The sequence below is a fragment of the Hemibagrus wyckioides genome, linkage group LG17, assembly GCF_019097595.1.
Source record: "Hemibagrus wyckioides isolate EC202008001 linkage group LG17, SWU_Hwy_1.0, whole genome shotgun sequence".
Lineage (NCBI taxonomy): Eukaryota > Metazoa > Chordata > Actinopteri > Siluriformes > Bagridae > Hemibagrus > Hemibagrus wyckioides.
Genome location: NC_080726.1, coordinates 12,734,861 through 12,756,364, shown reverse-complemented (window position 1 = coordinate 12,756,364; position 21,504 = coordinate 12,734,861). Strand labels below are relative to the sequence as shown.

At 40.2% G+C, this 21,504-nt stretch overlaps 1 protein-coding gene across 3 annotated transcripts; it reads left to right on the top strand.

The window, feature by feature from the left end:
• The first annotated feature begins 2,624 nt into the window (after positions 1 to 2,624).
• slc6a4a (solute carrier family 6 member 4a) lies at positions 2,625 to 17,352 on the top strand. 3 transcript variants are annotated; one of them, XM_058413821.1, is made up of 14 exons: positions 2,625 to 2,727; positions 7,466 to 8,021; positions 8,815 to 8,949; positions 9,491 to 9,713; positions 10,318 to 10,456; positions 10,682 to 10,816; positions 10,942 to 11,045; positions 11,334 to 11,461; positions 11,621 to 11,733; positions 12,183 to 12,314; positions 12,475 to 12,574; positions 12,668 to 12,768; positions 13,745 to 13,912; positions 15,857 to 17,352. In XM_058413821.1, the coding sequence occupies exons 2-14, from the start codon at positions 7,652 to 7,654 to the stop codon at positions 15,935 to 15,937; spliced, it is 1,929 nt and encodes a 642-aa protein (XP_058269804.1). In that variant the 5' UTR covers positions 2,625 to 2,727; positions 7,466 to 7,651; the 3' UTR covers positions 15,938 to 17,352. The 3 variants fall into 3 exon arrangements, with proteins under 3 accessions (XP_058269804.1, XP_058269803.1, XP_058269805.1); XM_058413820.1 differs by lacking the exon at positions 2,625 to 2,727 and adding an exon at positions 5,119 to 5,275; XM_058413822.1 differs by lacking the exon at positions 2,625 to 2,727 and adding an exon at positions 5,155 to 5,275 and having other exon boundaries at positions 7,469 to 8,021.
• The last annotated feature ends 4,152 nt before the right edge of the window (positions 17,353 to 21,504 follow it).

The window sequence follows — 21,504 nt, the reverse complement described above, 5'->3', positions numbered from 1 at the left end:
TTTTGTATACAAGAAGCCACGCCACTGATTGACAGTCCATAGGGGGTGAAGCAATGGTTTTAATGTAAACAAATTACTGCTAGAATGGGAATGTAAGTTAGACAAGACACATGCAGGGTAGATTATTGCCAGCCCTGTTGAATCTAAACATCACTTGAAAAGAATGTTTGCAGCAATGTGAAGCAGGTTAAAAGGTCTCAACATTCAGCACAATGGGCTCCGATAAAAAAAAAATCCAGAACAAAAAGGATTAAAATACATTCTAAAAAGGGTCAAAGCCATTTCTAAGGCTGTGGGATGTTAGTGAAAAAATTTCTCATAAAAAATGTTGACTCATATATATATATATATATATATATATATATATATATATATATATATATATATATATATATATATATATATATATAGGATGTAATGAAAAGTGACCTCAGATGAGATCGATGTTCATGAGTACAAAATCTGGTATTCATAGGACAATTGAAAAGTGGTAAAACTGCTGCTAACCCTGAGGAACAGGGTTTGTCAAAAGAAAAACCCTAACCATGAGCTGAAAGTGGAACTCTTTGGAATACATGGGTACCATTACACCTGGCTTAAGCTGACTCAATACGAACATCATAGCAACAGTCAAACATGGTGGTGGTAGTTTGATGGTGTGGGGATACTTCGCTGCCATGGGGCTTGTCAAGACCGTGAATTCTCCACCTTTGTGAAGGAGAATTTCCAAGTACCAGTCCAGGGTCTGAAGCTGAAGCACAGTTGGGTTGTGCAGTAATATAAAGATCTGAGGGCACAAGCGAGTCCCTCACTTGAATGCCTAAGAAAAACATGATTAAGGTTTTGGAGTGGACTAGTCAAAGTCCTGACTTGAACCCCATTGAGATGCTGTGGCAGGACCTTAAATGGGCACTTCATTCTCGAAAGCCCTCCAGTGTGGCTGAATTAGAGCAATTCTATAAAGTACAGTGGGCCAAAATTCCTCCACAGTGATGTGAAAGACTGATCTCCATCTGAAACATTTGGTTGGAATTGTTTTTTTGCTAAACGTGGCAAAATCAGTTATTAAGTTTAGGAGGCAATTACTTTTTCCATTTGGCTGTTATACACTATGTGGCCAAAAGTATGTGGACAACTAACTATCACAACCAGAGGTGCTTGTTAGAGATTCCTTTCTAAAACTATGACAATTAATATGAACTTGGTGCCCCACTTTTGCCGTTATAACAGCCTCCACTCTTCCCTCTAGAGTTTGGAGCATGGCTAAGGGGATTTGTCTGTTCAGCCAAAAGGGCATTAGTGAGGTTGGACACTGATGTTGGACAAGAAGGCCTGCTGTGCAGCCGCCATTCCGATTAATCCCAAAGGTGTTTAGTGGAGTTGAGGTCAGGGCTCTATTTTGTTTTTCACAAGTTCTTCCACAGCAAACCATGTGTTTATGGACCTCGCTTTGTGCACATGCCTGGAACAGGTTTGAGTTTTGCTCATTAGATCCAGTGAAGTGAAAATGTTATGCCACAGCATACAAATACATTCTAGACAATTGTGTGCTTCAAACTTTGTGCCGTTTGGGGAAGACACACATCTGACTATGAAGGTCAAGTGCCCACATGCCCTTGGCCGCATGAGTATAGATGTTGCACATCCTTTTTTCTTTCAATAAATGAAAAGATCATTTTAACTGGTTTTGTCCTTTGTCCATTTTAACTGGGTTCATGTCCTTCTTGTCTTATATTAAATTTTTTATAAGGGCCTTTTAGTATAACAAATATGCACAAGTAGTTTCCAATATCCAGTGAAATTGGTGCATGTGTGGCTGTGTATGCGTCAGTCCATTAGGGGTCACTAAAAGTCATATACTTGACTTTAATGTTAAGCATTTCAGCTGGTGCGAGTCTCAGATGATCCGAGAGCAACAGTCATGTATGAATCTGATGTATGAAATTTTCTCACATATTCGTTTCTGTGCATTGAGTCTGTGTAAGTGCAAATTTACTGAATAGAAACCTTTTTAATAAACAGTTAATAAACAATTTATTAAAGGTTTTTAAAGCTGAACTGCTAAAGCGTTTACAAAATTCCCTGTTTCAAAATGGGATGGTTAATTCAGCCTCAGGGGACACACACAAAACAAAACATCAGTACAGTCTTTTATACTCAATAAAATATTCACCCCCACATAAGAAATATGACATTATTAGACTATTTTGCATGGATGTAAAATTCCTGTTTGGCACTTTGTGGAAGATAATGTGTCTTACTTGGCCTGATGGGGCGATGCACTGCTGTGAGAGGTTCTTGGGTCCCATGCAGCAGGCCAAAATGGAAGCTTTAAAGGGGTTTTAAGAAGTGTATTGACTGCTGGCAGCACCTTAACGTCCGTCCAAGAGCTTCCAAGAACTCTTACTCTTTACAGTGCTTTTTGCAACAAAAAAAACACTATGTGTAGAGTTCTCTGTCTGCGCTCTCTCTCTCTCTCGCTCTCTCTCTCTGCAGGTTTCTACATTTTCAGTTCAGTTCAGCAAAAACTCAAGTGACATTGATGGGATTCAAGTGTCTGGTTCCATTCTCCAAATCCACCCTGCTTTAATGAACTCTTCACCTATTTTAGATGTTGGCTAGTCTGTTTCTCCTCCCTCCTCTCTCCCTCCCTGCGCTCTACTCTCTCATCTTGTTGAGGATTAACCTAGTAGCAGAGGCAGATTGGAAAGGCAAGCTTCCCATGTGGTATGTTTGTGTGTATATGTGTATGTTTGCTCAAGAGTCTCCTTTAACTGTGAACTTTGAGGAAAAAGCCATTGTGTGTGTGCGTAATAGTTATGTCTGTCTATCGTGTACTTTTTTGTGACTAGATTTTTTGCAGGTCCTAAGAGCATCTATTATGTTTAGCTCTGACATCATCAACCACACAATCCCTTGGCTACAGTCTTAAGACAATGACATGGTAATCAGCGAGATAGCCGTCTTTGACGTCTAGAATGTTTGATCAGAGTGCCGAAGGCTAGAAAGAACGCTTTCCGCTTTTTTTTTTTGGTGCCTCGCAGCTCGGTGTGTGCTTGTGTGTAAAAATCAGAGAAAGTTGGAAGTTTCAGAGTGAGCTGTTATACCTCTCCAGTGTGGTCATGAAGGGATGCTGAAAGACAGGGTGCTGTCCCTCTTTGGTCAAGTCTACAGAACTATAAAGAACAGGTCTGTCAGTCAATTGTACAAAAAAAAAAATCAGCAATACATTTAGGCTTAGCACCAAAGAGTCTAAGCAAGAGCGAGAAGAACAAGAGACAAGATGAAAGGAACAGATTAACCTCTCCGTCTCTCTCTGCCTTTCTCTTTATATCGCTCTGGTTTTCCATTCTCGTAGCCCTGAGGACTTCATCTTTCTCTCTCTTTCCTTGATCCCTCACGTCTTTGATCTGTACCCCCTACCCCTGTAGACAGACGCTGGAAAACACAACAACATGTTTCAAAGGTCAGAGTTTGTTGGTCATGCCAACATATGTTCCTGGCGTCTGGAGAAACCACAATCGTTGGCATAACACCCTGTTACTGCGCAGTTCATTCATGCCTCTTACAAACTCAGCTAACAGAACACAGGTGACTTTTCTTCTTTTTTTTTTAACTCTGTACTATAATTGGCTGTGACCTAAACCTGGCTGTATTATATTGTTATTACATAGTTGAGAATAAAAAAAAATTGAATGTCTAATAAATAATCCATTTCATTTATCTTTTTCTGTGTTCTTTAACAGGATTGCCAGTACACCATGCCTTAAATTGTCATTTCTAAAATATTTCTCCTCAGTGAGGAGGGGGGACACACACTCTGTGTGCCAAGGAGTCAGACTGCTGTCTATGGCGTGGGAGTTCATTACTGTTCTCTTTTGTATGGTTTTAGATAGCGATCAGAGCCGTGAGGCTGCTAGTTGAAAAACAATGTGGTGACAGGTTTCATCTGCATCACAGGATATATGTAAACCTCCCAAAACTGACAACAGTGATTTCGAAAAGAGAAAAGGGATATGTTGCAAGAGCAAAGCTCCGTAATTATTTAGTATCGTGCCTGAGTTTATTTACTTCTGGGTGTGTTAGTAAGATTGAGGGGTGTTAACTTCCTTACTGATAAAACATCATTTTTCCTCGCTGACATTTTTCCCCTCTCCCCCCACTTCATACGAAGTGTTGTCATTAAGCTCAGCGTTGATAGAAATAGCTCTGATTTGTATAATGGACAAGATGTACACCTTGAACATGTCTTCCATGCAGGTATTATCAGTAACAAAGACATGATAAATAGAACAGAATTTATTCATATTCGTTTATTCAAAACTAATTTGCAGTGTATTATTCATCTATATGTTACCCAGATATTTCCGAAATAAAATAATTGTCTTAATTGTCCGGTCAATTAGAGATGAACAAATGGTCAAATCCTTGTCTTAACCCTGAAACCAAGATAAGATGGAGGGAATAAGAAAAGAAAAATCTCGGTAGGATTATTAGGATCTGGGTCAGCCCTGATTTAATACATGCCAGGGTAACAGATGGGAATTCATGTACTTTGCCCTGAAATTCCTAATTTTTTTTTGGTTAGGGATTTAAGTTAAGCAAAAGAGAAAAACACACACACATACACCTTTTTTTTTTTTCTTCTTGTTTTTAAAAAAATATGATCACAGTATGTGTTTTATAACACTACATCATATTATAAAGAGGCCCCATTCTGGAAATTCCTGAATTCCCTGTTACAGATGTGAAGTTTCCGCAAAAGGATTTTATATTGTAGTTTTGAAAGTTTGGTTAGTATTGTTCTAGCAGGTCTACTGTCACAGTCCTAGAAAGGATGTTGACTCACTCTGTCTCATTTTGCATTCTCACTCTAGTTGATTTGCACAACACATTTACTGTATTCATATGTAACTCATACCAGGAAAATGGAGATATGGATCAGTGCTCTGCGGCTGTGTGTACCTCATTGTAAATAACGAACTATGGAGAGGAAGTAAAAGGAGAGTCCAGAGTACATCACCTGAACGCACACCAGCATATTTACACAACAGGACTGGAGATGAGGGTGAAAAACTGAGGGATCAATAAGGCTGGCGATCGCTGTAGATGTGTGTATAAGGAGAAGAGGAGAGAGAGAGAGAGAGAGAGAGACCGTGTGTGTGTGTGTGTGCAGGAGTGTTAGGGAGGTGTGTCTTACGCACTTGGCTCCCAGGGTCGGTGAGCACCAGCCCAGCGCACACAGACCCCCACAGAACTGCTCCACTGCTGCACGGTAGGGTTGTACTGCGCATGCTGTGTACAGAAACATGTTTGTAAAAAAAAAAACAACAAAACTGGGTGACAGGTTTTTACTTGTGTGTGCTTGCATGCTGTGTGTTGTAGGATACGGCTTGATACGCTCTGTGAACTGAAATTGCTGATGGATGTGCTTGTGGTAACTTTGTGCAAAGTGATTAAGGATGTGAGAATTTTCAGCGGGTAACTTTTGCAAAAGAATTATGAAGCAGTATTTCATCGGTTATACATGTAGATTATTACAAAACTATGGGCATGCTCATCCAATTCATGTTTAATATTTTGTGTTCTCTATATTCCTCCACCAGTAACCTCTAAGGCAAATAAATATTGAGAAATAATTGCAGTAAGAAATCTTCTGCTGGTGCTTATTTTGTTTTTTTAAATATGTGGAGAATTTAGAGAAAGTCTATGCAGAAGTGTTTAAAGTTTATGTCTCGTTATATCTGATTACCTGACTGATTTGGATAAAAAAAAAAAAATGCTATCTTTGATTCCAGTGCCTCTGGTGGTATTAAATGTTTGGCAACTAATGATAAAATGATCTTAATTATAGCTGACATCAATAGGCAGAGCAAGGTCCAACTGGATGCAATAAAGTAAATGAAAATCAAGCCACTTGAATGTAGGATGATGAACTGAGGACTGTGCCATTATCCGAGGTCAGATCAGTTGGGAAAATCTCAGATTAAACAGATTTTTCAGGCTGGAACTATTAGAAAAGTGTTTCCTATTTATTTCTGTCAGGGTTGCCATGTGTAAACATTTTTAGTCATATTTTCGTCGCAAATCAAGCATTTTCTCCAGTGTGGAAGAGAGAGAGAGAGAGAATATATTTCATTTTGGACTGGTTCTTTTTAAACATCGGTTCAACTTCTCAGTTAAATGCATTGAGACTAGTGTTTTAATGTGCTGCTTTGGGACGTTAAGGAAAATCTTATTTAATATATTAAACCGTAATAATGGTAGCCGTGTGTGCTGATTGCTCCTGTGTAACACTTTCCACCTTCACCACACTGGATATGAGCATTAAAAATAATTAATAGGAAATTCAGGTGGAGAAGTTTTGGTTGTACACAATTAATCATTAGGAATAGCTAATAAAATAAAAAATGTAGAGCTGAAGGAACATTGGAAACCTGCTTCCACTGGAAACTTTATAAAACGCATGTGTGGGCAAATTGCTGTGCCAAATGGTTTAGACATTTTAAAAGGGTATTCTTTTTTTAAGAGGATATTGTTTAAGGTTGATAGTATCATTATGGTTATTTTGATTCATTTCTCTTTTTTGTTCTGGCAAAGAAAGTGAAAGATCAGGGCACAACTATGCTCCCTCAAGCAAAAAAATATTAAATTAAATTAAGAGCAGGCAAAAGCGTATTCATTATGCCATTGTTGCTTTGCAAAAACTGCTTTATCTGATTATTGAGAATTTCTTTTATATAACTCTATTAAATGTGTGGTCTTCTGAACAAAGGAATAGCAACAAATATTTCCTTTAATTAGTAATGCGTACAAATGGCCCTTGGTGTATTGCAAATCGGTTTCTCAATTTCATTTTTAAGTTCCTCTCAAGCTATGTGAAATCTTGACACCAATTGATTTGCCATTATTAGAAATGATTCATTTTTTACTGTAAAAACAGCATGAAAGCATTGATGTCATCTCTTGAGTTTATTTGTCCAGCATAATTTCAGCTGAGCTAGTCATTCTGGTCTGTATTTCACAACGTCTTTTTTCAAGTCTTCATTTCCTAATTTCTCTGATGTCGCTTTTGTTGGTTTCACAGAAAGGGAAAGACATTTCAAATGTCTCGCATGTTAATTTTTGTAACAATGGCAAGCGAAAAATAAAATAAATAAATGTATTCTGGCAGCTCCCCTGGGTGTAATTTTGTGCAGGCCTGTACAAATTTCCCCGTGTGTGTGTGTGTGTTTTTTTTTTTGTTACGGTTTTTTAACCCATGTTGCAGACTCTGTTTGGATCTGCATTGTTCATTTTAGATGTCATTTATTTGGACTCGCAGCAGTCAAATAAGTAATCACTGGACAGGATAGTGTGTGTTTTCTATGTCACCAGTGTGAGCTTGTGAAAAAGTAAAAAAAAGGGAAAATGTTGACTTTCTGAAGTGCCCTATAAAATTCTATTCTCTCTCTCTTTTTTGCAGCAGCAGGGCTTTATTGGAGCTTGTTAAAGTGGACTAAATAATCAGGTCCGTTGCTGTTATCTCTCCATTCTCCTGATCTGCCAGTTGATCTTTTCTTCTCCGTCTTCTGAGTCCCCTCATGGGAGCCATATTAGCCAGTGCTAGAAAACTTTCAGCAGAGGCACTCACAGCATCTCACCCTTGACCATGGAGATGAAACAGACAATGATGATGAACCGAGAGGATCAAGACGAGAAGGACAAATCTGAAGAGAATGGCAGGCTGGTGGATGGTGGCATTGCTGAGAAAGAGCAGAAACCAGTCTCGGGGCCCACACAGGTGTCAAACGGGTACCCCAGCACATCGGCTCAGAGCCCGAGGGAAGGCACCGGGGCTGTAGGGGACTGGACAAATGCTCCTGGGGGATTCAGGACGCTTGTGGTCCAGCAGACCAGTCTGGATCCACCCAGGGAGACATGGAGCAAGAAGGTGGATTTCCTCCTGTCGGTCATCGGCTACGCAGTGGACCTGGGCAACGTGTGGCGCTTCCCATACATCTGCTACCAGAACGGAGGGGGTGAGTTTATAGGCAGAGGATAGAGAAAGCATTTACACCACCTGACAGTAAGCAGTCACGATTTCACGCATGACATTCTGCCTAGAGTCCGATTGAGGCCAAGAGCAACTTAATGGTCACAACAACATGTCAGAAAGATTTGTGTTTCTTTTCTGACTCATGATCGATTAGGTTCTGTGTGCTTCAGAGAGAACAGAGTCTCTTATTTTATAGGGAACTCCGCTGTTCTTTCTCCTCTTTATACTCGACTGCTCACGTTCTCACTCCAAACAGGATTCAGCCTCCTGCCTTTGAATTTGAAATAATAAAATCTTTGTAATTTCCTGTTCTACCATGCAAGATGGGAGGGCGAGTGAGAGATAGAGCAGCTAGGGACACACTCGCTACTACCAACACTAATTGTGGCTTTCATGAGAGGGACTTCAATCTCTTATTGTTTAATAACCTGCCTCGCAGCTACTAAATCAACTGCTATCTTTGCACTCATGTCAAAAGCACACAAATAAAGCTTTAATCAAACAGGGAGGCTTGTCTGAACTGGTGCTGCCTTTCTCTACCACTCTTTACTTTGGCAGGGTGAAACATACATAGAATTCACTTTTTTTGTTTCTCAGAAACCATTTATTCATCAATGTTTTGGGTTTTTAATCACCCTTTGCTATGAATGAAGGTGATGAAAGTTGAGGGTTTTCAATGGTTTCAGAGAATACACGCATTTATCACATGCTGAAACCTGCTGACAACCTCCTGTACACTAAAATATTATTCTTAAACACTTAAACTATCTTTCCAGGTGCGTTCCTGTTGCCCTACCTGCTGATGGCGGTATTTGGCGGGGTTCCCCTGTTCTACATGGAGCTGGCACTCGGGCAGTTCCACCGCAGTGGCTGCATATCCATCTGGAAATATATCTGCCCCATCTTCAAGGGTAAAACTGTTGTCTCTTTCACAGGCTCTCACTTCAAATCATATTGGTTTATAATATATCCTTACATATTCAACACACTAGATATTGTGGGCACTTTATAATATCATTCTTGTGTATGCACGTTTGAGGCGGCTTTTAAGTTTCCTTTTCATGTACAATGCTGCCCAATAGGATAAGTACAACATTTCTAGTACAATATATGAGCAGGATATGTAAATTTTTATATCAGCACGGCCCTACTTTTATGACTAGAAAAGTAGTCGAAGTCGCACCAAACTGCTAGATGGAAGACATGGGAGCAACGAGACTGATAATGCAGTGTTTCCCAATTTCACTCCAGTTCCTGTGTGCCGCTTTGTTGATAGCTGTTGTACTCTCTGTTATGGAAATTGTCACATTTCCCTTGCAAAATGCCAGCTTCTATAGATCTTCAATTTTATGGAAATGTGCTAAATGTCATCAGCCCGTCTCTTTCTGAAGTGGAAGATGCTTGAAGCAGAGTGAAGCAGATGAACTTTTTTTTACTACGTCTCTTCTGTAGGTATTGGCTTTGCCATCTGCATTATTGCCCTCTACATTGCCTTCTACTACAACACCATCATGGCTTGGGCTCTGTATTACCTGTTGTCCTCCTTCAACACTACACTACCGTGGACGACGTGCAAAAACTCCTGGAACACGGCCAACTGCAAGCAGTATATGTCTACCGACAGCAACGTCTCCTGGACCAATGAATCTACCTCACCTGCCGAGGAGTTCTATACGTAAGTGCATGTAAGTGCCAGGAGCCTACAGAGGAGGCCAGAGAGTAAGCGAGGGAGGAATAGCATAAAGGCGGAAAAAAACCCAATTCCTCAGTAACAGCAGAAAGTTTCTTGTAGATTATGAGAATGTAGTCATGGAGGGGATATAAATATCTGCAGCCCCCCACACACACACTAGAAGAGAATATTTCAGTGTCTTCTGTAGAGCCAAACCAGTTTTGCCTGGTTAGCTGCACTTTTGTCTGATGCTTTAGGGGAGATTTGCAGGCTTTGCTGAGGTTTAGACTTATTACACACTGGAAGTCAACAAGCTTTTCTTGCAATATCAGCAGGAATTTCCTGTTTTTATTATAAATGTGTTTCCTTTGACCTTCAGTAGTGAGTTCTCACTCATTACCCATTTTCTCAGCAATCCTATTCTTCAATTTTCACTGTTTTATGATTTATGATTCTGCCATTAACATTCTTCTTATGTCCCCTTTACTGATGTATGCAGCTACTGCTATATTTATCTCTCTCTCTCTCTCTCTCTCTCTCTCTCTCTCTCTCTCTCTATCTATCTATCTATTACCTATTTATCGACTTATCTCTCTTAACGTTATAGACGGAAGGTGCTGCAGGTGCATCTGTCCCCAGGTCTGCATCAGCTGGGTGCGGTTAGTTGGCAGCTGGCCCTCTGTCTGCTCTTCATCTTCGCCATCGTCTACTTCAGCATCTGGAAGGGGGTTAAGACCTCTGGCAAGGTGAGAAGAAAGAAAATATGTGTGATCTATTACTAAAAATATATATACAGATTTAAACCATAATTCATGGGGCATCGCAGTGGTAAAACAGTCTAGACGTTTGCACCCTTTTCACTGGAAGTTTGATAATGTTGGTGATGCCATTGGGTCAGGAGTCCAATAATAACCACAGACAGGAGGATTCATAGCATAAGCTAGCTAACTTACTTGTGTTTTCTCTGGTAGGTAGTATGGGTGACAGCAACTCTTCCATATGTCGTGCTGTTGATCCTTCTGGTGCGAGGCGCCACTCTGCCCGGAGCATGGAGAGGCGTTGTCTTCTACCTGAAGCCTAACTGGGAGAAGCTCCTGAGCACTACGGTGAAATGAATAAACATACTATAAGCAAGCTTGATCCTTAGCATTACCTTTTGTATTGCGGTTGGAAATTTGATATTGTCTTTACCTTTTATATGTTAACAATTCTCTCCTACTTTGTTTGTTAGGTTTGGATTGATGCAGCAGCCCAAATTTTCTTCTCTCTGGGTCCAGGCTTTGGTGTGCTCCTTGCATTTGCCAGCTACAATCCCTTTCACAACAACTGTTACAAGTACAAAGCTATATTATTTCACATATTAAACATCTGATCTTATCTGCTCCTGATTGTTTCTCTAAGCCCAGCTCTAATCTGCCATTCTATCAATATTAAAATGTTATCTCAGATATAGAAATTACAACATACGACTATTACAATGTTAACCAGCTTAGTAATTTGTCCATCATTTAACCTTTGCTATAATGTAACAATGTGATTAATGTTAGCTATAATTCATATTAATTAACTCATTAAATAAGTAAATAGAGAGAATTCTGTAAATAGCTTGTCTTTGTGTCACAGAGATGCGTTGGTGACGAGCACAGTGAACTGTATGACCAGCTTCTTGTCAGGCTTTGTGATCTTCACCGTACTGGGCTACATGGCCGAGATGCGGAAGGAGGGGGTGGAGACCGTAGCAAAGGATGCTGGTGAGAACCAGCTTAATTTATACCGACATCTCAAATATAAAGGCGCAACATTGTTTCTGAATGCTGAATGTTGATTATACCTGTGTTAAGAGTACACAAAAGCTTATTAATGCTGCATTTTCTACTGATGTTCTTCATCAAATCTGCATCTCTTTTTAGGTCCCAGTCTACTGTTCATCGTCTATGCCGAGGCCATCGCCAACATGCCCGCGAGCACTTTCCTTGCCATTATCTTCTTCCTCATGATCATCATGCTGGGATTAGATAGCACGGTCAGTCTCTCTGTCCCACTAGTTAATTAGCCCAGCTTTTTCAACCCATCTTTATAATAGCATGTGGATCTCTAAGCAGGTTTTTAGCTTATCAGCTAAGGGCAGAACATTTCGGCTGACACAGTATTGTCTGTCAATTGTACTTAGGCTGTTGGTTACCCTGCTGTCCCTGGTTTGCCCTTCTAAATGCCTCTTTCCTAAAGCATCATATTAAACCACTCATACAGTTTATGTAGTAAACAGCCACAAAGAATGACAGCATGTGCTTATCACGACGCACTAATGAGATTATCGGGGGGTCTGGTCTTTGTTCCTGCTCAACGCTTGGCTTTGTCAGAATGTACTGCGCTGTGAGTGTGTGTTTGTTACAGTTATAGTTAATGCCAGTGTCTGCATTGTGTAACAAGTGTTACCTACTTTATTAGCACTATTTATGTCTCCACCTGCAGTTTGCTGGGCTGGAAGGAGTGATCACTGCCATGTTGGATGAGTTTCCCCACCTGCTGGCCCGCAGGAGAGAGTGGTTTGTGCTAGGTCTGGTGTGTGTCTGCTACCTGGGAGCGCTGTCCACACTTACCTATGTGAGTCCTCTCACATTCCACTGTGCATGGAAATAACAATGAGAACGTATTCTGGGAAACATAACAAATTACAAAGTATTTATTATTGCTATTTCATTATTCTTTTTCAAATGTGAACATGTGGAAATAAGTGCATGTGACCAGAGTGTTGTTGCTATAGGGAGGGGCGTTTGTGGTGAAACTCTTCGAAGAGTATGCAACAGGCCCTGCGGTCATCACTGTAGTCTTCCTTGAAGTTATTGCTGTTTCCTGGTTTTATGGTAAATACCTGAACTTTCACCCAGTCATCAAGGAAATCTTTTGTGGTTCTGTGCTATATTATGTGGTCTCACTGTGTGTCTATGTGTATTGAGGGACAACACGTTTCTGCAATGATGTGCAGTTGATGCTTGGCTTCACACCTGGTCTGTTCTGGAGGGTGTGTTGGGTAGCCATCTGCCCCTGCTTCCTACTGGTCAGTCCAGCCGCAAGTGATACAAACCTGAAACACAATCACATGACCTTATTGTTTAGTATAGTAAGACCAAGGAGATTTAGCGAGCTTTCACACTTGCATATTGAATGTTTAGATTTATTCAAATCCAGGATTTAACTGGCCTTTTTGGAGGGAGGTGACATCATTATCATTACAAATTGTAAGGAAATAGGAGAGATTAAGTACCATTCATTGTTCTTATCACTGTTTATTTAAGTAGCTGGTTCTTTACATTTACTTGACTAAATGGTTCAGATAAAGCTTTTCATTCCAACTCACTGATTTATGAGTTTGAATGCTATCTACACTCCATATGTCTAGTAGGCATTATAACTAATTTGCAGACCACAATATACATTTTCTTGTTATTGTTGAAGCTGAAACAGAAAATTACTAGACAAGTTCCAACAAGCATGCTATTCGAAAGCCCAGCCCTATGTACTGATTGCATGGTACAGTCTGCATCTAAGTTCATCAGGTTTCTGAGATTGATTCCCTAAACTTCACATCAGACTCAAAACTTAATTTAGTCTCTAAAAGACAGTCAAATTTTCATGCAAACAGCATCCAATTTGGGGGGAAAAAAAAAAGGATGAAAGTACCCTTAGATTTGATAGAAAAAGAAAACAACAACAGATGGTGATAGCTAATATGAGATTTAATCATGGAAGGACTAAGACATAGGGGTGTGGGGACTTTAAGAGGACTTTTACATTGAAGTAGTTCAGGTAATAATAATAATAGCTAAGGCATGTTGATTTCAATTATTTTATAATTTAATTAAGTATTTTAAGTATTAGGAGCAACTATAGAGCCAAAACAATAGATATCACATAAGGTATTTTACAAATGGGACCTTTTTCTAGCTACCTAATTGTCCCATACGTCAATAAACAAACCACTAAACTTCCCATCTAACAGGAAGCTTATTGTTCCGTCTCTTATTTATTTATAGTTCATCATTGGAAGTTTCCTAGCCTTCCCTCCTGTGGTGAAGCTGTTTGACTACCTGTACCCATTCTGGACCACTGTACTGGGCTACTGCATTGGTGTCTCGTCTTTCATTTGCGTGCCTTCCTACATGGTCTACCACCTGCTCACCACCAAAGGGACCTTCAAACAGGTACGGCAGAAGCAGAAACAACAGCACCTAAAGCTATCTGTCATTAGGCAGTAGCACACATGCGACAAAGAGGAGATGCAGGTAAATTAGATAAACACACCTCATAAGACTGTGACTCACATTATCCATTTGGTCTACGTGAGACGTGACGAGAGATGTGAGCACGGTCCAGATGCTGCTGCCGCCCTGCTTCTCGTCCGGCTGCTTTTGATGGAGCTGTCAGCCAGGACGGGTGCTGCATGTTTGCATTTACCTTAAATACACAAGGGTGCTGAAAGGGTGCGTCAGATAGGATGTGTGTTTAGCGTAAGAGCTGTTACCTGGTGCTAAAGACAGACGTCCTTGGTGTGAGCGAGGTCAGTTAGGAGCAACACTCGAATTTCCAACACACTTGGCTTTTGATTATCTGCTTCAGACGTGTTATAGTCACACTGGAACAAACGCTTGCTGGTGTACTCTAGGTGTTAATTTCCAAAATCACACCATGTTCACCACAGAGTGCATTAAATGAAATAAATGTAACTTTATTGATGATTATTCAGGGTCCTGCAGTAGCTTAGATCCAAACCCTAATGCACTGTAAAGCACCGTTTTCATACACAGCAGTAGTCTACACACTCAGTAACTGATTACTGTTGCAGCAATAGCTCTAAATTATGAGTGAGCTAAGCCTTTACAGGATTCTGGTTATAGATAAAGCTAAAAAAAGTGGGGAACTGTAATTTACATCCTTTAGTGCCAGAGGGTAAAAAATGAACATCTGCATTTTTCAGTTTGCATTGCATGTTTTTTCCCCACTAACGCCACTAATATAAAACAAAATGAATGTTAATTTAATTAAAACATCCACAGAGGGAGTTACAGGTTAAAGTGCAGAGGCACATCCCTGTAGCTCACCACATCAACCTGCTCAAATAATAATAATGATGGCTTACAAGCTTCCATTAACCTCAGCACCCAGCAAACAATTCCAAAGTCTATAACTGTGGTTTTAAAGCTGCTTTAATCAGTTTCTTCTTTGACTCATTTATTAAGCCCTCCTTTGGCTGGCTGAGGATGACTTTGGGCTAAAAATAAAGCAGAGAACGTAGTTTGAAAGGGCTTCTTTTCTTCGAACTCTAATGAAATAATGGAGTTTAACAGTGAGAGCTGTTTTGCATTTAATGTACAATGGGCACAGTTAATCAGCGCTCACAGAATATGCCTTTAGCTGTTTTGTTCATAATGATTTACCAGACTGAGAAAACACAATGCACTTGTCATCAGCCCATGTGCAAGGGGGGTGTGGGGGGGTGTTGGTGGGGGGAGAAGTGCACTTCTTGGAGACACTCCCAGTTTTCTCCTCAAATTCCAACAGCACCGAAGCTAAGCTGAGATCATTGGGAGAAAAGGTTTAGAGCACAGACAGAACTCTGTCAAACTATACATAACAAAATATTTATTGGCAAACTATAGAATAAATGACCAGGTCAGTTTGTTGGGGTGGTAGGAACACTTTTGCTAGTTCTTTTCGATTTCTAATGTCTTTAAAAGTCTTTCTAATCCTGTAATAATCATATATTTTTAAAAGATAATTCAGTGTATTGCCATCCAATATGTCAATGTAAGCTTATATTATTTCTGGCATGGAGATGAGCTCTGCCCCAACCAGAAGGAAGCAACTCACAAGTTACAGTAGTTTAAGCAAAGGGGTGTGAGGTGGATTGGAGTGTTCAGAAGGCTTAGTAGTTTTTTTCTTGAAATTATATTTTGCGTCAAAGGCAACTAGGGACTCTAGAACATCCAAACTGCTTTTCTGAATTGTCTGGGTGGCAGACTGCATCAGTAACAGGTGTCCTAAGTACAGATCACGATGAAATGAGTTGATTAGAAACTTTTCGGGCTGATTGTTTTTATTTCACCCCTTCAATGTGTATACTCACTCGCTCTCTTTTCCTCCATCAGCGTCTGATGAAGAGCATCACCCCTGAGCCTGCAAACATTGAAGGCCTGAGCAGAGATATCATCATCACCAACGCTGTGTGAGTGGGGACCCTTCGCCCTCTGCTGGACATGTAGCACAAGCGGGGATTCCACCCCTCCTTCATATCCCAGATCTGCCAAAGGTGTCTCCATCCAGAACATGTGATAGCTGGACTCTTGCATCCAGCAATCCAGCTGCTCTATTTCCCACCATTCCTAAATGTGGCAGCGTTCAATGTACGTGTGAGATAGCACCTGCCATAAAGATATATCTATTGGGTATTCGAGTCAGGAGTCTGGTAGCACAAATGTCTTTTTGGTTTTTGTCACCATTTTGTGATTTTTTTTATTTGTTACATTCAAACAAATGTACTAGAAGTACTAAAGAAATCACTAATGGGCAGTATACATAGTATACGCATGTCTTACTCTATTTAGCACTTTCAGATCAAATATTACATCTAAATGCATCGGCCTGCCCCCAACTAACTGTTTTATTTTGTATGCATTTGACATTTCAGGTAACTTTTACATTTACGTGTATTTATGAAGCCAAATATAATTAGATATGACTTTTATTACTGGTAAAATTTACTTCACAGCTCCTTATGCTTTGTGTTTTGAACTCCTCACAAACAAGCTTTGTTTGCTTGCACAGGTGTGTGTGTGTGTGTGTGTGTATGAAAAAGTATGTAAAATGTTTGGGTGTAGGTGCACAAATAATTATTCAACACACCTCTTTGGAATTAAGAACGTGGAGTGTCACCACTCGCAATTGTCAGGTTTATCGAAACCACAAAAATACACATAATGTGACTACATGTAACAAACATTTATTTGGGACTTTTTGTGGAATTGCGTTAATGTATTGTGTCTCACTGAATCGCTCATAACACTGCACACCAACAGCCAACACAGTGACTCTTTATTTTCCATGTTATATGTGAATAACAAGGTAGCAGAAACCAAATACCAGTGTGCTTGTTACAAATGGTTCAGCTATAACCCTAAAGACATGTTTTTTTGGGGGGAAAAAAACTAGCAATGTATGAAAGTTCAAGTATGTACCTGTCTGTTTTGTGAGTGTTGCTGTCTGTGTTCCAGTCATGTGACAACCTGTCAACCTCTTTGAGAGGACATATACGGGTGTGTGATGTTTGTTCGTTTTCAAAGTGTGTGTGTGAGCTTTACGTAAATGTAGAAAAGCCATAAGCCATGGTTCGGTCTGTTAGTGTGTGTGCGCATGCATGCAGACATGAATGTATACTATGTATTTAGTGTGTGCCTCAAAATAGTGATGCCTCTTCCTCTTTCCTATCTTGTTCTTGTCTTTACAATTTACTCTCTATCAAAGTAAATCTCCTGTACTTTATCAGTGTATGTCTACATGACTGTTATATGAATACATATAGACTAAAGATATATATATATGAATTATATATGAATTATTAGAGAAATAAAAGTATATGTATTAATAACGATTGTGCTTTATTTATCTTGCTTTCTTGTGATATGGTGCATGATGTGATGGTGTTGCCATATCATAACGCTCGAAGACATTTTCACAATATGTATTATTCCACAAGGGTTGTTTCAGGGAGCATTTCCTTGTCACTGTTACCGCCGGCTTGCTTATTAGAGATCTAAATCTATACAGATTACTATCTATAGGTTCTGAAAGGAAAAAGGGTAACCCTCTGTTGGCGGGTTCGAATGGAAATAGCATTTACATTGTTGTTTCACATAATGAAAAACAAATAAAGCATTATATATAGTTTTCAGTTATCTACATCTCCTAACATGGTGTGTACAAATGGCAGCACGCAATGGTCTAGAGTCCCAGCCAGGTTGTATTCCCACCTCACACCCAGGGATAGCCTCGGGATGCACCATGAACCTGGCCAGGATAAAGCAGTAACTGACGATTAAAGAATGAATTAATGTCTACAAAATGTTTTATTTCTGTTTATAAGTAAATGAATTAACAAGGAAAAAGTTACACATTTAATTAGTGCCTTGTTACTGTGACTATTAAGTTGTTTTTTGTTATAAAAGCCCTGATACTCTTATTTTGCAAAAGAATATTGGGCTTTATACTGATACAGGTATCACATTGTCATAGCCCTAATTATTCATATTCTATAAAACTGTTAATTGCATATCAGTGGTCCTTTTAAAAATATATATAAAACGTTTTACAGGCAAATAACAAATAAACAAATTCCAACTCCAAGGAAACTCCAATCTAAACCTTTGGTGTGACTCATTTCTTAACAATTATTCAACATCTGTTTTATTTCTTTGGCCGAATTTCTTAAACAGGTGTTAAGAAAAAGACATTTTTTTGCTCGCTGTTTTCGGCAGTAAAACAAGAAATTAATTATGAGGTATTTCCTAATGAATTCTGGAAATTAGGGAGTGCAATTCATTCAAATTGTATTAGTCAATATAACCATTAGCTCACGGACATGGCGGTTCACATGAGCTAACAATTTCACCAGAGTTTAATTACAGCTCATGATCTCTCCCAAGGTCCGGGGGTGGGGGTGGGGGGTCGGGTTTAATGAGAGTTTAATGCTACCTGTAGGGCCAGATCTGTGGGGAGAAAGCCTAATCACATTCTGACTGGATCGCTCACATAACCCGGTGAGCTCAGTTTAAAATAAAAAAAATTGGCAGCGAGAATGATATGTAGAGCCTTAGATGGACTAGAAAATTGACTAGATATTGTCTACCTTACATCTAAACACAGTATGAGCTTCAGTATCAAATATGTGAACTAGAATAGTCTCTCTCCTACAGTACCTCATGGGTCCCAGTGGAGGTCTCAGGATTCTCACCAGTCCCAGGGTAAGGGTCTGGCAGTTGGAGGTTTTTTCCCAGTGGAAAGGAAGTTTGCCTCTATAACAATTCAGGAAAAAGTTGATACTGCTGCTTGTTTGCAGTATTCAGAAGGTAAAGCAGGTGCTTGAGAGGATACATCCTACTGAGTCCATAATTCTTCGAGGGCACATCAATGTTATGTTGAGGATGATAGTGATATTCGGAGAACATCCTCCCAGACACTAATCTGAGCAGTGACATGTTATTAGACTTCTGTCAAGTTGAAGAAGCAGGCCTCCGGAGTAGTACTCACAGAGAGCAGGAGAGGACACACTAAATAGGAGAGCCAGAAGTGCTGTAGTAAAACTGTTCAACTGTTGGGGAGTTTGAAGAGGGCATGGAAAAAGACTTTTGGGTGACCTCAGAGGTGTTCTGGCAAACCATTCAACACCTCAGGAGATTTCACAAGCTTTGCTGAGGAATGTGATGGAAGGCGAACTCCACAACCCAGTGGTCATGCCCTCCTTTAAAGAGCTAGTGCCAGAAATATTTGGTGTTTTGGAGTCCATCTCTGTAGATAAAGTTGCTATAGTGGTTAGAAAGCTTCATAACAGCAAGGCTGCAGGAGGTGGATGAGATTCGGACAGAGACATTGAAGGCTCTTGAGGTGGCTCTTCAATATTTTATTCTCTAAACATGGGTAATGAAATGAATGTGAGATATAATGTATTAGGTAATGTCTTTTTGTCTATTTACAGATCAAAGAATTCTAGTCTTATAGGAGGGAGACGATTAAATGTTATTACCAAGTTGATATAAATTCAGAGCTACTCCAGATCCCATATCTACTCCCTGTTCTCAGAATGTGCTTATCTGTTTCTTTTTCTTTTTCTTTTTTAAGGTGGCCAACATGTGCGATCCGCCAAGATTCTGTACTATATTTCATAATTGTGCAAATGGTATCAGTAAATTACACAAAGCATTTTCATGCTCTCTCTCTCTCTCTCTCTCCTTTCTGTGAAAGCTGAGGAAAGCCCATCCCCTCACCACATTCTACAGAACAACTATTGAGAGCATCCTGAGCAACTGCATCACTGGTTTAGAAACCAGCACAGTCTCAGACCACAGGACCCTGCAGCAGATAGAGAGGACAGTTCATCTTAGACATTTACACCACACACTGTGTCTGCAAAGCCACCAACATTGAGGATGACCACCTCATCTTCTTGCAAAAGGTAACAAAGCATTCAAGCCTTCATGGCCAGACTGTGTACCAGTTGCTTCCTCTAAAATATCAGACTCCTTTGTATCCAAAGACTGGACTGACACCAACCCACAGGGACACATACACTATATTGCCAAAGGTTTTGGGACACCCCTCCAAATCATTGAATTCAGGTGTTGTTTTTCAGGGGTTGTTCTTGGCCCCTTACTTCCAGTGAAAGGAACTCTTAATGCTTCAGCATACCGAGACATTTTGGACAATTTAATGCTCCCAGCTTTGTGGGAACAGTTTGGGGATGACCCCTTCCTGTTCCAACATGACTGCACACCAGTGTACAAAGCAAGGTCCATAAAGACATGGATGAGTGAGTTTGGTGTGGAGGAACTTGACTGGACTTGTCCTGACCTCAACCTGATAGAACACCTTTGGGATGACTGCCAAAGGCGGAGACTGCGAGCCAGGCCTTCTCGTCCAAAATCAGTGCCTGACCTCACAAATGCGCTTCTAGAGGAATGGTCAAAAATTCCCCTAAACATACTCCTAAGCCGTGTGGAAAGCCTTCCCAGAAGAGTTGAAGCTGTTATAGCAGCAAAAGGCGGGACAACTCCAAAGTAACTTCATGTGCATGTAAAGACAGATGTCCCAAAACTTTTGGCAACATAGTGTACACACACATATACTGGCCTGAACACCATTCCAGTCCGTTTGCATTTTTGTAAACCACTGTTGTTGATCTTTCGGCTGCTCCCTACGTGCATGAGGGGTCGCCATAGCGGACCAACTGGTCCACACAACAACTTGGCACAGGTTTCATGCCGGATGCCCTTCCTGATGCAACCCTCCCATTTTATCCGGGCTTGGGACCGGCACTGCATCCAGTGGCTGGGGTGGGGGCACTGGCTGGGACTCGAACCCAGGCCTTCCGCACGGTAAGCGAGAAACCTACCACTGAGCCACCAGCACCCTTTTGTAAACCACTGTAAACACTGTAAATACTGTATTAACCACCTGCATCAACCATAGAGTATTTATTATTATACTGTAATATCTTTTTGTACTTTATTCAACACTAGAACTGTGTACTGGTCAGTGCTGGGCTGTCCGTCACTGTGCCAATTTTAGTAATTATTGTATGCAAATGGACATATGGTTAAAATGATAAAAAAGCCACTTGACTCTGTTTTCATAACAGACAAGCAATGATGGTGAGATGAGCTCTACAAATGGTCTTGTATCTAGTCATCGGGACATGAGATGTTTATTCTTACACATATGGCGTAAATACATGACACATGTAGTTTTGAGTTACAGTAACAACAGTGTATATGACAACTTCCCAGTGGTAGTTATCGTAAAAAGGCCTTTTATGGTTTAGCCTCCTGCAAAGGTAATACTACAAGCAATAATACTCAGAAAATATGGAACAGGAGTAAAAACTCAACAATAGATGCATGCAATTGATAACAGGATTAAAGTCAAGGTGCTGGTAACGCAGTCCCCTGCCTCACGCTCTGCTTTCCATTGAGGCAATTTCCTATGAGTCTTGCTCTTCTGATGATGGGAGCCTCCTGTTTTTCTGCTT

Bases quoted from the DNA above. Each gene is read 5' to 3' on its own strand.
- slc6a4a (XM_058413821.1), top strand. From the start codon at position 7,652: ATGGAGATGAAACAGACAATGATGATGAACCGAGAGGATCAAGACGAG. The intron at 12,769-13,744 runs GTCAGTCCAGCC...ATTTATTTATAG, and splicing joins TCTGCCCCTGCTTCCTACTG to TTCATCATTGGAAGTTTCCT. The intron at 13,913-15,856 runs GTACGGCAGAAG...TTCCTCCATCAG, and splicing joins CCAAAGGGACCTTCAAACAG to CGTCTGATGAAGAGCATCAC.